The sequence below is a fragment of the Frieseomelitta varia genome, unplaced genomic scaffold, assembly GCF_011392965.1.
Source record: "Frieseomelitta varia isolate USP_RPSP 00005682 unplaced genomic scaffold, Fvar_1.2 scaffold_229, whole genome shotgun sequence".
Taxonomy (NCBI): domain Eukaryota; kingdom Metazoa; phylum Arthropoda; class Insecta; order Hymenoptera; family Apidae; genus Frieseomelitta; species Frieseomelitta varia.
The window spans coordinates 345,239-361,472 of NW_025109956.1; the positions used below are offsets into that span (position 1 = coordinate 345,239).

The 16,234-nt window shown below is 29.1% G+C and overlaps 1 protein-coding gene across 1 annotated transcript in view; it reads right to left on the reverse strand.

The window, feature by feature from the left end:
* The window catches only part of LOC122527624 (cadherin-99C), a 163,933-nt gene extending 148,065 nt beyond the window's left edge, over positions 1–15,868 (reverse strand). Inside the window, exon 1 of the mRNA XM_043651972.1 lies at positions 15,300–15,868. Coding sequence (XP_043507907.1) covers positions 15,300–15,302 — 3 coding nt within the window. The 5' untranslated portion in view covers positions 15,303–15,868. The remainder of the gene's footprint in view (positions 1–15,299) is intronic.
* Between the last annotated feature and the right edge of the window lie 366 nt (positions 15,869–16,234).

Sequence of the window (16,234 nt, forward strand, 5' to 3'; positions counted from 1 at the left end):
ATATATAATTGAAACGAACAACACGTTCACGGCACAGAAATTGCTATGGGTTTGACTCCGACGTTACGGAAAATGGAGATGACAAGATTCAGGAACTTCGTGGAGAGAACTCGTAACAAGGAAATCCATTCTCAACACAAATTCTTTGAAATTCTGTGCAACAATTGGAATTCGATAGATATATCTGTGGGATACACGATATAAACAATTTTTTTTCCAGTCCGATAACTAAGTGCATACAAGTAAATAATTGTGGTTAGGAATATGAGTCTATGGTTGTAACTTATGGTTATGATTATAAGCGTTTGTCGTGAGAACTGCGAACTTTAAGAAACCACAACTGTGTTAATAAACCATCTCTTTTATGCAAAAAGCATTTGAGAAATATTATCTAAATATATCTAATAATCTAATTATATAATGTATAGTTAAAAATTGTTTAAATAAATTTTCCTTTATGAACTATAAACAGGTTCAAGGCAAGATATTCTAGCAAAAGGACAACAGAAAAATATTTGTCCATTGGCTATATTGGAAAAATTGGAAAAAATATCGACAACTTTATGAATTATGAAAATAACAGAAAAAATATGTCATTTGTATGTTTATTCTAAAATTATAACCTTTTTGTTTAGTAAAGCCTAAAACTGATCTTCGGAGGTTGATATCTATGATTTTCTTTTTAATTCAAGATAGTTTTCAATTTAAAAACTCTCTTCTCAGCTATTGAAACACGTTTGATTTTAAATTAAAAATGAAGAAACAGATAAGTCAAAATAAAAATTACGCTCATTGCGCGTAAAGTTCGCAACGAGAACCTTGGAAAGGTCATTCCCTTTGAAACTTTGTATATATCTCGTTCTAGTCGCGACCTCTTCACACAAGAATTTCGACTCGACTTCTGGCTTCACGCATCTTTACCTTCACCTTCCTCTTTCTCCACGCCCAGTTATATCTAGTCCCTTCCCTCTTATTCTTGGTTGTGTCCTGCACCTGGCTACCTGCTCTACGATCTGTGTCTCAGTGAGCACGGTCAGTAACCAATGAGTAGCTCGGTTAAAAGTACCGCGCCTTTAAAAAGAGAAATAAATTGACGATTAGATCTGCAAAAACACTCCGCATGTACCTAGAAACGAGTTTAAGATCCAGCATATACTTTTCAATTTGCTTTGGCTGTTTTGTGATCGATTCACAATCCATACGGTATTGTCCGTTCGAAATTTAACATTTTACGCTGAATGCAACGTATCTCTGACATAGCGTTTAAACCAATTTTTATTTCCTCTTTTGTACTTAAATAACGTAATATTTATATCACAGTTCAATACATCTTTTATAATTGCGCTGATATGTAAATTTCTTTTTTTTGTTTTTGTTTTTGATTATGTTCTTTAAAACGTAAATCGAATTAGCCATTTTGAAAGTAGTCTTAATAAATATGTATTGACACGATGTCGAATGATGATTACGATTGTGTTGAGCAATTAAATGCCGGATCATCAAATAACAATAATAAACTAAAAAGTTAGGATTTTAAAAATTAAAAAACTAACAATAAACTAACAATAAACTAAACTCAAAACTCTGATAACAAATTTTAAATAAAATATTGAATTTAATACAATTTCAATGGTAATGAATTAGGTTGATGTTATTTGATTCTAGACAAAATTAGCGATTGATTGATTGATGTAAATTCAGAGCAAACCGACAATTAAATATAATATATACGGCTGATTGTGAACGGATTATGGTCATTTCTCAATCATAAATACGATTAACGAGCATGCCAAGTCACGCATTCGTGCGGCATGTTGACTATCTTAACGTGAGTAAGAGTTAATACCAATGAGAAAACTATATTTACAGTATGTATTATAAATTTTAGAGAGAGAGAGAGAGAGAGGAATAAATATTATAAATAGAACATAAATATTTTATAAATAGAATAATATATTATATATATAAATTATTATTAATAAATTTAATTATTTAATAATTATAAAGTATTTTTATATAGAATATATTAATATCATTATTCTCTCCCTCTTAATTTAAAAATAATATTTAATTTTCATATGTTTAATATATAAATTTATATTATAATAAATATTTATAATTTATATAAATAAAAACTTTAAATTATTTATATAATAATGTAAATTTATATACTAAACATATGAAAATTAAATATTATTATAAATTAGAGAGAGAGAGAGAAATAAATATTATTAACATTAAATATTATTTTATAAATAGAATAATATTTACAGTATGAAATTTTGTCCTCTAAAATTAACTAGGAAAAGAAATAACAGATCGATATTACTAAAACTTGGAGATTATATACAGGTAGTAAAATCATAATGAATCGTTTGAATGAATGCTTCTGTCAATTTATAAAATAAATTGCTATAAACGAGAAAAAATTTTAGAGAAAAATATACATATATCTATACCTATATGTATATCAAGAAAAAACAAAATAAGAGTAGAAATTTTCCTTCTATGTCACAAGTTTACATTAGAGGATGCATATGTCCGATACGCGAAAAGTTTTGAAGAATTCTTGAGATAGAAGTTTGCATTAATTCTAATATAAATTCTAATATAATTTTCGTAATAACTGATCAATAATGGTCTCCATGTGTCTGTTTGTCATTGTAATTTATTATGTTATCATTGTATGTTATATGGCTTTTCATAGTTCATAAATCTCTTTTAATTTGAAAAAATTACAGAAACAATTTGTTGATTACTAACAAAATAAATGTCAAATGGAAACATTACTTTCCAAATTACTCTCTTATAGCATCTGATTTAAACGTGTCTGATTTTATAAGTAAAGACATTGAATTTATGTTTAACTTTGTATGCATACATATATTTAATTTCAGATCACGTAGAAGCTGCAGCACATGTTAATGGTCATTTTAACAAAGAGAAATGTCACAATGAAAAATTATTTTATTTTCATCAAATTACATATTCAAAATGATTATTATCAGCAAACAAGATGATTACCATCAGTCATTATAAAAAAAGCATAAATTACATGTAAAAGTAAATATAGTTATAGCATTAAACACCTTTATAGGGATAATTTAATACTATACAAAAGTATTTATGTGTACTTTTACACGTTATTTATGCTTCATTGATGTCTTATTTGCTGAAAGGTAACTATTTTGATGTAATATGATGGAAATTTTCATAGTACATTTCTTTTGATTAAAACGAAATTTCGAGAGTCAAGGTTATGTTAAAGTTTTAGTGTAAAGTATCGTTGAATTCACCCTGATGCCCGCTACAACAATATAAGATCAAAAATATGTAATGCTAGTTTAAAAGTTCAACATCATCTTGAGATTTTTCTCGAAAAATTTTTTGAAGATTTTTTATGTTATAGTTCTGAATTATGCCCGAGTTCTGAATAATGGCGACTGTTAGATTGTATACTATACTGTATAAGTTTTGTGTTGGAAATTTTTACGCGGATAACTATCGATAAGTATGTATAGGGTGTTTCATGAAAATTAGGCCATCTGAATATCTTCTTTGTTAGTGATAGTACGAAAATCGTTCCTGACTATTGAAGAGACGAATCGGATGAAAGAACAATTTTTTAAAAAATATAATTTTTTAATGAATTTTTCTAAAGTCATTGGCATTTTTTACGTAGGAAACATATATCTTTTTCTATTCCATCACGTATTCCAGATATACTCATGATATGGCCTACAAATAACTTTGGACTTAAAAATTTTTAAATTAATATGAAACTTATGTTGAGCGAGAGTTAATAAAATTCTTAATTCGTGTTACAAAAATTTAGTGTAATTTTGTGCAGTTTGCGTTGATAAAATAAGGCCCAATTATTCTATTACAATTCCACACCAAACATTTAGAGTCCATGATGTTTGTCTATCAATCTGTCTAAACCATCGCGGATTTTCAACCGATCAATAATGCATATTTTTCAGATTTAATTGACCGTGAATTGTAAAGGATGCTTCATTGAAAAGTAACATTTTTCTGAAAAATTTCATCATTTTCATACTAACGTATATCCTACTGACAAAAATTTAAACGATTTTCGAGGTTTCTTCCGTCGAGGGCTTAATGAACAGATAAACGGAAAGGGTGAAATTTTTTACATGAAGCGTGCAGAATATCCTTGAAACATTAACATTGGTTTCACGTGAAAAGTTTTAAACTAATATGTAGATTTTCATGGACTTTAGCGATGATGTTTCTTTAGTTTATTTTATGGATAACAGTTGTACATTTCACACATTTCTTTCTGTCGATACTAACAGTTTCACGAAATATTTTAATGATATTTACGTATGTAGATCGCGATGGACAAATATGTTCTGGAAATCTTTTTTGACGAATTCAAACAACTTCTCTTAGACATTGAGGAGCTTCGCTATGAATGAAAATATCATTTCAATATTTTCTTGCTTTTAAATAACTCAATATGAATCACTTGTCGATATACCAAGAAAATTATTCATACAGCAATAAGTAATAGTGTTCGTTTATACTATTTGCACTCTCAACATCACTTCGTCCTAATCTCGCTTAACGTGTTTCATATTAATTTAAAAATTTTTATATCCAAAGTTATTTGAAGGTTATATCATAAATATATTTGAATGTATTTTTTTCATAAGCCATGTACACTCTCATCCATAAGTCACCGGACCCTTGTTTATTTTGATCTAAACAATTACTAGAACACAGATATATTTTTTCGGATTAATTTTATTACAATCTTGTTATATGTACTCTATTTATTCTATTTTATAATAATACTTGAAAACAAAACTGATATTTAACGTATATGGTCTGAATAAATATTTCAAAGTATATCAAAAATATATATATATATATTTTTAAAAACTCGAATCGATTATGGGATGAATTGGACAGAAACCTTCAGAAATGTGTCCAAAATAAAAAAAAAAGACTTCTGGAAAAAATTAGAAGCGTGGAAAGAAATTCACTCCGAAATATTGTTAAAATTAAACGGAAGTATGCCACGGTTATTTCTAACTTTCATATTTGCACAAAGATATAAGATACATTATATACTTTGTAAGATTTTTGACACATAAACAGTTTGACATGTAGAATATGACATATGTATAAGTTGTACATAATGTATCTTATATCTTTGTGCAAATATGAAGGCCAGAAGTAACCGTGACATACTTCCGTTTAATTTTAATAATATTTCGGAATGAATTTCTTTCCACGCTTCTCCTAATTTCTTCCATAAGTCTTTCTTTTAATTTTAGACACATTTCTAAAAGTTTCCGTCCAATTCATCCCATAATACATCGATTCGATTTTTTAAATATATACACATATTTTTGATATACTTTGAAATATTTATTCACACTATATACGTTAAATATCAGTTTTGTTTTCAAATATTATTATAAAATAGAGTAAATAGAGTACATATAACAAGATTATATAACAAAAAATTAATCCGGAAAAGTATATCTGTGTTCTAGTAACTGTTTAGAGGTAAGTGTCCGGTGACTTATGGACGGGAATCTATGTGATAGAATAGAAAAAAATAAACGTTTTTTACATTAAAAAAATGCCAATGACCTGGAAAAGAAACATTAAAAAATGATATTTTTAAAAAATAGTTCTTTCCATCCAATTCGTTTCTTTAACAAGTTTTTAATTTAAAATCGTCAGGAACAATTTTCATACTATCACTGATAAAGAAGGTACTTAGGTGGCTTGGTTTTCATGAAACACTCTGTAATCGAATAATGATGTCGTAAAACAATTCAATAATTTTATGCTATATATGGCATTCATACAGTTCATTTATTAATTCTTACATATTATTTTTATCGTCTTAATTATGATTTTATTAAATTTACACCTTTCTCTTAATATTCTGTTTTTTTAAATAAATCAATTTTATGTAATTCAAGGGACCAGATGTTTCTTTTGCGTAAAACATTTGAAATTTCATTGAATTACACGACGACAAAGTACTTGTACAAAAATAATTTTTAATCTTCAGTTTAAAAAAATTAATGAATTTTTTAAAAATCAAAATTCTTTAGGGAATATTCTTTAATAGATCGCATGTATCTAGTTGTCTTTACGTATCGTGAAAAATTGTAAGGATTATAATTCATTTCAATAATTAATTTGTCTCGTAATATACATATATCAGAGCAAATGGCCGCACAATTTAATTGTGGAAATAAATTAATTGAACGTTACGTATTGCAACGCATGCACAAATACTGTAAGTGGAACACTTCGTATGAGAAATTTAGCGGTAAGTTCGGTAAATCAAACGTCAAATAAATATTCGTCCCGATTAATTGAATACAAGTAAATAAAGTATATATCCCAATGTATATATCATGGTGTTTTCCTGTTGTTATTATCTGCAACTACAACTTGATTTGATCTCGACGAAAATGTGAAATGAGATCATGAGAAAGGATGAAAATCACGAACGAATGATCACGGAAATATTACTTTGCATTTGTTTCTGAGAATGTAATGATGCATGAATTCGCATAGCAACGAAGCTACGCAATTTCTCATGCATCACGCTCAATTTTCGAGCATATTGCAAGTAGAAAGTAAATCAGGGAAATCGCTGTATGGTCAGAGAGCAAAAGGAACTTTTTCCTTGATTACTAATGATAGTATTCAATAGTACTCGCAGAGAAGATTGCGAGATATCCACGAGATAATTTTCCGCGATGTGTAAAACTGATCGTTTTGTATTTCCATCGTATTGATTTTCAAATTATTGGTTCCTGGACAGGTGAGTTGCCTTTATTACAGTAAAACTTCGATTGTCAAAACATCCATTATTTGAAAATTCATTTCGCAGGTGCAGTATGCAGACCATATAGTATTTACTCTCTTCTATCAAAATCATTGAAAGTAACTATCAAAATAGTCTAATAATGTAAACGTGTGTTGGTGATCCCACTCGTTACACGAAGTACAAACATTATAAGCAAAAGTAAATTGTAGATCATGAAAGTAGAAGCTTCACGCTTCAAAATGAATTAGCTGTTGTACAATATTCTTTTATGAAGTTTCTTCATTTTGAATAATTTTTGGATAATTTTTCAACAAAAAAATAGTAATCCTTTAATTTTGCACGACAGTTAATAAAACTGTTGTTTCATTATCTATTATCCAAACACATTTGCCTCTCAATAAGTTTCAATAATTAAGGTTATTCTATTGTGTAAAATTGTTACTTATTGTTTTGTTAGCCATGACGCGATGTGATTACAAGATGTCACAAGACAATTTCAAAAACAATCGAGGGAGATTTTGTTCTGCACTTAACATAAAGGATGCTTAGAGAGACGAAGAATAACAAGAAATGAATAGTTTTCAATTTTTAATTGTTCAATTTTTCTAGATCGTATGATTTTGACAAAAAGCACGCAATCTTGTAAAATATACAATAAGGAACAAAACTGAACACTCATATGAGATTTTAACATACACAATACTTTATTGAATATTTGCCTGAAGAATACAAAAGAAAAAGCTTTATAGAAAGCTCTGGCTTTTCAAAAAACATTTTAAGATCACTATCGCTATTCTAAACAAATATAAATTGTGGGATTAGTTTTATATTTCGTTGAAAAATTGTTGATATTTTAAACTGTTATAATTTCGTAAAAAGAATGATATAAATCTGATGTCATTTTAAAGCATAAAGTTTTTACTTTGATTACCCTGAATTCTTTTTTAAAAACATTTAAAATAATGCAACGAATGGAAAAATGTTCTTTCTTTTAGGAAAATTTTTAAAAATTCATCTTTAAAAGCATTGAAAAATTGTTTTATGACTAAATCCACCATGGTCTTGAACATTGAACTTTTTCTTTTACAATGACTATACAATTTTTTTGCCATTTTATTGAACATTAAGGTTAAACGACAAAAATTCAAGAAATCCTAACATTTTGTCCAAAAATCCTAATCTAAATGTCCAAAAACTCAATAAAATGGCGAAAAAAGTTTTAAAAAATCATTGTAAAGAGAAAATTTCAATTTTTAAAACAATGCTGGATCAAGTCATAAAAAAATGTTTTAATGTTTTTAAGAATGTTTGAAATTTTATAATTTTCGAGAATAAAAGCACTCTTATTTTCTCACCAGTTACATGATGCAAAAACATCTTTGGAAAATTTAGAGTAGTCAATGTAGAAGCTTTACACTTTTAGTCATTTGTTGCATGATTCTTTTCTCACGAAATTTTAAAGTATCAATAATTTTTCATCGTTATGTGTTTAGTTACGTTCCTCACTATATGTATAATTTTTAAAATTTCCTTTTCTTCCTATAATATCTAAAATTTCATTCTGCAAACTCTTGCACACGGGTGCTCCTTTTTTCATGCAAACAGGTTGCAGGTATTTCGCGACAGTTTACCTGTATTCGCAAGCAACTGCAAAAGTCGGCTAGATTGGAATTAGAACTCGACGGAAACATAGTTTCCGGGTAAGGTGTCTTTCCATCACGTAACAGCGATTTGTCTTCTCAGCAGGAAAATTAACGTTGATCTATTCTCCGCGTATCCTATTCGGCTTATGTGTGCATCTTATCCTAAATCTATAGTACGAGCTGGCCACCTGCGTTAGTTCGGAACAGGTGGGTGCAGAGGTTAAATGTAACGTCGAAACTCGCGGCACATGTAGTACCTGAGTTGCGAGAAACTAGTCGTAAATCGAGGTGAACCAAGGTGCTTCGCCGTGGGCGCCGATATAACGGTGAGGATGGTTAGGTCGCTCGTGGCCTCCTTTCCGCGCCAACGTCCCTCTCTTCCTCTTCCCCCTTCGCGGCACGATACACCACTTCTTTGACTTCGGCGATTCGTCTAACTGTACCTTCGTTCACATAACCCGCTTCTTTCCATACGTTGAAGAAGCGAGGAAAAATTATGCAACTTGCATCTGTATTTTCCATTTAGAAAATGGATTATGTAGCGTAAGAGCCATGTAGTTTGATGAAATCGAAATTATTTCTTATCAATTCAAAATAAGTTCGAAGAAGAACGAATTTAAGATGCTATTTGTAAAATAAATACTTATGATTTGATAGAATGATAGGAAATTCTTCGATCAATTTTATTATCCATTGCGCATAATTCATAGTCTTTAATAGATTAATAATAAGAATCGTGATAAAATAAAATATTTAGAAAATAGGATTTAATTTAAAAAAAACATTTATATAATTATTGTGAATTGAGGCTTTAAATTACTATTAGTCAAAATGTATCTGTAATCGTAAAAGTTGCAATAATGTTTGATTTTTATGAAAAATACACATTGACATACAAGTGACACAGTGTCTTGTCCGCTGCTAATTAACATTAATGTATAGTTTAAAAACTAAACAAAACAAAACAATGCTGAAAGCTAAGTGTAACAATGTGTTGCAACAACAGACAGTTCTTGATCGTTTACTATCTTAAGTAATCCAAAAAAATTTGCAGATCGTTACATTTTCTTGATAACGTCAATACTGCAACAATATGCATTCATCGTACGTTTCAGAATTTAAAATCGCGGTCAGAAGATAAGTATCTAGAATTATATATTATATTTTCTAGAAATGAGAGAAAAGAAAAAACCGAACCCGATTACCATGTTACGGTATACCGTAATATGTTACACAACAATATGATGATTCGCAAAGCAATTGAATAGTCTGCGAATTGCTGTTCAACGTAATGTAATTGAATATAGGCGTACAGAAGATATAATTATTTCAAGAATAAGTCGATCCAACAACGGCGATACGTTACATCGCAAAAAACAACCAACAAATTATGTTGGATATGTTCAAAATTAAAACAATATATAAAATTATAATTGTTTCGTCACTTTTCGATGATAATTATATCACGTTGTAATATATAAATGATAATATATAATATACATTAACAATTTTCAAAAACTCTATGTAGGATGAAAAATTTATATAAGTGAAATTTACATCTGTATTTTAAATAGTAACTAGTTATTAACGTCGAGTTAATAAGCAGGAAACAACAATATTGCGTTTATCTCGATGATGCATTGTAAGATCATTGTTACACATTTTTCAACACGCGAAAATCATATGTCTCAAACATGTTTCTACCAAGTTTAATTCAATCTCTATGAGAACTCACTCTTTTACTACAGCTATGTACATAAGTATATACATACCTAGGGACATATTCTACTACAAGTCTCAAATCCTTATCTTATCTTGTACACTAATGTATATGTATATTCAGATATACATATAATAATACATTCATTGTTCGATATTTCTATGAAATTATTTAATTTAATAGCCTCTATTTATCATATCTTAATTTGATCGGGATATCACAAATGTCATTGTGATGTCACGAATTATTACATCATGTTCCTCTTCTCGATAAAAAGAGGTCGCTCGATTTTTCGAAAAATCTGTCTCAATTTTAATTTGTTCATTTTTCGCATGATTTATGTCAGTAACGTAATTTAAATAACGATATGCAAGCTTATGCAAATTTTTCTATTTTTACACTGTGACAATCTTATAGTCAATTTACATTATGGTTTGCATATTCAATTTTCAATTCAAACGATCATTTCACGGAAGTGCAATTATAAACGAGTGTCTATGACTTCCACATTATCCAATTACGAGACAGGTAAATAGATATAATGTTAAACGTGACATTTGATAATTCGATCGACTAGTTTTACTGATCTAACCAAATTTACATTTACTAGAATTTATACATGTACGTGACAACGATCTTAGGTTATAATGTATTAGACGAAATATAAAAACACACTGGTAGAACTAGTAGCTCTCGCTTTCTCCCATTAAACAGACTGTTTTTTGTATAATTTCTTTCGAAATGTTTACGTGGAAGCTATAAAATTTATCAATTTTATCATTATTCGAAATCATTTTATTCATTTCATTCATTGTAACGTATACAACGTCACAAATTGTTTAATAATGAAAATGTTGCAGAGGTGAGTTTTGCGGGGATAAAAGGAGTGCCACTCCAAATTTTTCTAGATGGAATATTAAGTTTTATTCATATCTATAGTTATTATTAAATCTAACAATTTTAATTTGAAATATTTTTTTGTTAAGAAGTTATTGCCATGAACACTTTTCTTAAAGATAAGTTTGAGAAGATATTTTCCATTCATTTTTAAATATTTATTTATTTTTTCTCCTTTCTAGGCTTTTCTGCATTGCTAATATTCTTGAGCTTACTGATTTATTTTTCTCTCATTATATTTTCTTGTGTATCTAATGTGTGGATATATCGAAAACAAAAAGAAAAAAAAAGAAAAAATAAATGAATACTTAAAAATGATTGGAAAAGTTATTCTTAAGAAAAATATTCATTGTTATAACATTCTAACCATGCAGAAAATAGTATTTGAAATAAAAATAACCAAAAATTAATATAGTATTTTATTTAAATAAATTGGATTTAAATTTAAATTTAAGTTTATATTTGCAATGCTTTGTGTGAAACACAATGTATATATGTGTATAGGAGAAGGAGGACAAGAAAAAATTGTTTATTGATTTTATATCTAAAAAAAAAAAAATATTATTTATAATGCGAGCATCTATTTATCGAAATATATTAAAATAAACCTACAAAACATAATGGTGAACTTACAAAAAAGTAATTTTTAAAATAAAAAAGTATTCCATTTTACTCCGTATAGGGAACAAAATGGGATGGTATTTATTCAAGTTTAAAGGTTATATCGAAATTAATTTATCGAATAACAATATTTTTATTTGTTTATGTATAATGCTCATAAGCAAATAAATAAATATTCTAACTGATTAACTTATAGATAACGTGATTATTAATATTTAGAGTACGTAAGAGAATAAGATCATGATAGAAATATGGTCGATAAACGCATATAATAGATTAACTGCAACTATTAATAGTGATAGTATAATTTCTTTTGTTTTAGTAATATGGAAGCTTTACAAATGCGAAATAAGTAATTGTTTCGTTTTATCCAATATCCCCATCTTGTTTTTTCCCTTATACACATATTTACAAAAAATTGAACACTGTGCTCAAAAGAAAAAAGGACAAAACAATATAAATTAATGATTTTATTACATTTTACTTTTAACTATTAGGATAATGAAAATATATGAATTGAAAATCTGTCATGTCATACGTAGAAGAACATCAAAGAAAACGTTTCTGAACGCCATTTACAATTAGTATATGTCGCGCAGAGGAAATCAGTAACAAGAACCGGTCGATTCTATAGCAGCAACCACATCGTAACCACTTTATTTTTCCAAAACCCGTTGCTTGCTTCCCGTTTGTGTGTGTTTTTTATCTACTTCGTTTTCCCGCAATCGATTTCCACAAAACGAATGGGTGAAAATGTTTTTAAGAAGTAACGATATATAAAAAAATTGACAACATTGACAAATGCCAAAATGTTGCCCGATAATTTCGAAGTTGTGCGTAACTTTTAATTTAACCGAAACAAACTACACGTGATTTCACTTAGAAGTCGGCTATAAGAAACGTCGGCAAAGTGGATAGGCAAGTTTTCTATCAGAGGCTGTCGATCCGAGAAAAACTGGTCACAATCAACGTTAACCTCTTGCACTTTTGTTCCCTCTTCGGTTCAACGCGTTTTATCTCGATGCGAATTTTTTTTTTTTTCTTTTTCGTTTCTTTCTTTATTTCGTTCATTCGATCGATCACAAATATTTCCATATTTTCTTTGCATTATTTTGAAATACTTTGAAATAATAATAAAACGTTATAAGACGCTTGAGCGAATAAAATTGAGCTATTTATGCTAAAACTAAATAATTTACTAAACTCAACTTATGTATATTACATGACCTATATTCTTTATACGCCACTGTTTTTATTAAAAATGATTATACGAATCAAGCACGATGTGTTTCTTAACTTTTGTCATAAGTATTTTGACTGATCTGTTATTTCAATATTAATTATGATCTTTATAAAAGTAGATTCCAAAAAGTATGATATATTATCTTCTTTTTCTTTCCTATTTATGGCTCTCTGAAATTAAGATTATTTTAATTATTTTATTTCTTATGTATCTCTATATATTTATTTTAATTATTTTATTTCTTATGTATCTCTATATATTTATTTTAATTATTTTATTTCTTATGTATCTCTGAAATTAAAAAATAAACATATTGTTTCCGATCTTTTGTACATGCATTTATGATACTGATGGAAATACGTCACAATTTTGTTTTTGAACAGGTAACGTAGTCTACGTATACAGATCTCCACGTTACATAATTCGTTATGATCTGCACGTGGAGCTCACGCGTGCAAGATGATCCGTATTCCTGGAAGTTATGGATTTTTGTTTGTCAATTCATTTAATAAAAGTCAGATATTGTAACGACTTGGAATGTAATATATCTTAGAAGATTTGTAACTATGCCAGGTAACGGTAACGAAAAAAACACAAACACATGCAACTTTCGTATTCACATACGAGCTGTTTCTGTTATAGGCTAACTGTTCAGACGAAGATCACACTAACTGAAAATTAAATCGGGATTATTATCCTCTTGTTTCTTGTTACTTCCGATAATATGAGGAATAGAGAATAGAAAAAACAGATATATATATAAATATATACACACACACACACATATATATATATATTGAAAAGCAGATAATATAGCAATACAGCAAGATAGATTACAAAAATATGAATTGAAATATAATTGGATAAAGCGATTTGCACAACTTTCACACATTTTTAATTAATTGCATCGTGGGAAAAAATGATTTCTTCTAAACCTACAATATATGTTTCCAATTATACATTTACGAAAAAATGATAAGCGAAATATTGTTACTGATATTTTCCTATTACGTTTTCTAAATTTGATAATAAACACTCGAGTTTTTACTGAAGCGTTTTTTCGATACAAATTCAATACAAGAACAGATTCGTGAGTTACTTTAGGAAGTGAATAAATCTTAAAACTCGATGAAATTTGCGGTACCTAGAGTGTACTGGTTTTCACCAAAAAACGAAATGAAGAAAAAGAGCAAGAGACCTCTCACACTAAAGTGCAAGTTTTCATGACACAACAAAAGCACAAGATGGCAAGATATTTAGTACGATACGTCCATAAAGACTACAGATTATAAGTTATACAATACAGAGAGAATTCTCTCGCGTTGCACAATTATTACGCTGCAATTAGAGTACAACCGCGTGTTGATGGAGACAGGAAAAGGAAACGTCGAGAAAGCAGATACCTAGCCCTAAAGGTATGATTTGCATTTGCTTCTAGAGCCAGGTTTTACAGGTTCTACACGCATGACTAACCGAACAACTCGTTAGAGCACACGTGTAGGAAAGAATAACTTTATAATATTAGTATAAACTGCCATCGAGTATTGATGTTGGATACGTTGTTACATCGTTCATAAAAACAAGAATAATGATTTTAAAAAAGTAAAAATAATAAATTTTAGAAAGATAGTGTCATTTTTTATAGAATGACAATTACAGGTATTACGAACGATTGTTGCTGCTGCCTTATTATTTTCATTCGTCAAGTAATAAAAATGTTATTGGCTTGTGTAAGGATTCTACAAGTGTGCTTGCTTTTTCATCAAACTTTCTCACCTGCCGCTTTCGATACAATTCAACAATTAACAAAATATACATGTTGCATGCTAAGCATTCTTATATCGCTAGAATTGCACGACGTATGCCAAAAGACAACTGTAACGAGAGTTTCATCAAATCTCGAATGATAAAGAACGTACAACGACTCAAGATATAAAAAGTACGAAAAGTGATGAATATTTATGTAGTAATAGAAATATTTAGTTGTCTTCTTTACTCTAGAGATTACTTTAGATCTTATTTCAATGGCGGTCAAACGTTTGATACAGCATTGATTATGAAGATACAATTTATTTTCTATCTATTTTCTATTTAATTTAAAGTAATAAATAATTTTATTGGAAAATATTAATTTTTTCGTATTTCACTCCATTTACTGTTTTCTTTCCCTTATTCTTCCTCTTGAAGAAACAGAGAAACATTTCAAATGCAGAGTGCTATCGTTCTCTCTGATTCTTACAATCAGTTAAACAAACGAAATTGGATATTATTATGAAATTCTTTTATCGTACATTTGCCATAACGAGAAGGATATATTACATACATTGTTGTGTATTAAGTACTTACCATATTGTTATATACTAGCGTATGCTCATGCGTGCGTTATATATTATACGCCAGTATGTCAGCTAATGTTACTATCTACTGCTGTCGAACTCAAACATGCCTACGATGATGTCGATAACAATAATCAGCCGTCGAGGAATTTACTGCAATCCAAAATCACAATGCTTGGTTGTTGGTTATTACACAGTCAACACAGGTCACCATATGTAAACACAAACACGTTGTTTATGACAAGCGTGGGATCGCCCATCTATCAAAGCACACACTCTCATACACTAATAATCGTAACTGTACAGACAAGAAGGTAGTTTAACGTTTTTCCTGCAAATTTTCTCTGCAAGTTAAAAAAAACTTGTTCGTTATCAATTTCATCGGTGAACGTTTCAACTAACACTGAATAAAAATTATTTATCAACAGTATATGTTTCGTTATATTTCATATCTTTATCTCCGATCTTCTTCCTGCCGGTTTTAGCAGAAGTGTAAAAAGTTACGTAGAAAAATGAGGAGAAGACACGGATTTTCAACCTGGCGGACACCGACTGAGCTCTCAACCGGCAGGTAGGTAAGCCATTGCCCCTCCACTGTACTTACCACCACGGCCTCTCACCACAACCATTCTCCATTCTCTTTGCCTTTACTTCACTTGGCTTCGTCTTATTCTTTCATGTTCCTAGTATTGGCACAGACACGGTATAAAATAAACCTGACGTTCAATGTATTCCTTTTTGGGGCTCTTCTGATCCATTTACCAATTTTACCTTTTGTCAATTTATAGTAATTTATAGTAATGGTTTGCATTAAAAATAAATTTTTCTATAAAATTATCAATAAAGTATAGAACACGGTATCGTAAATCGCAAACGAAGTATAGAATTCTGTATTGCAATTCTTCTTTATCCGCAGTATGATACCGAATCTGTCAAATATAAAAC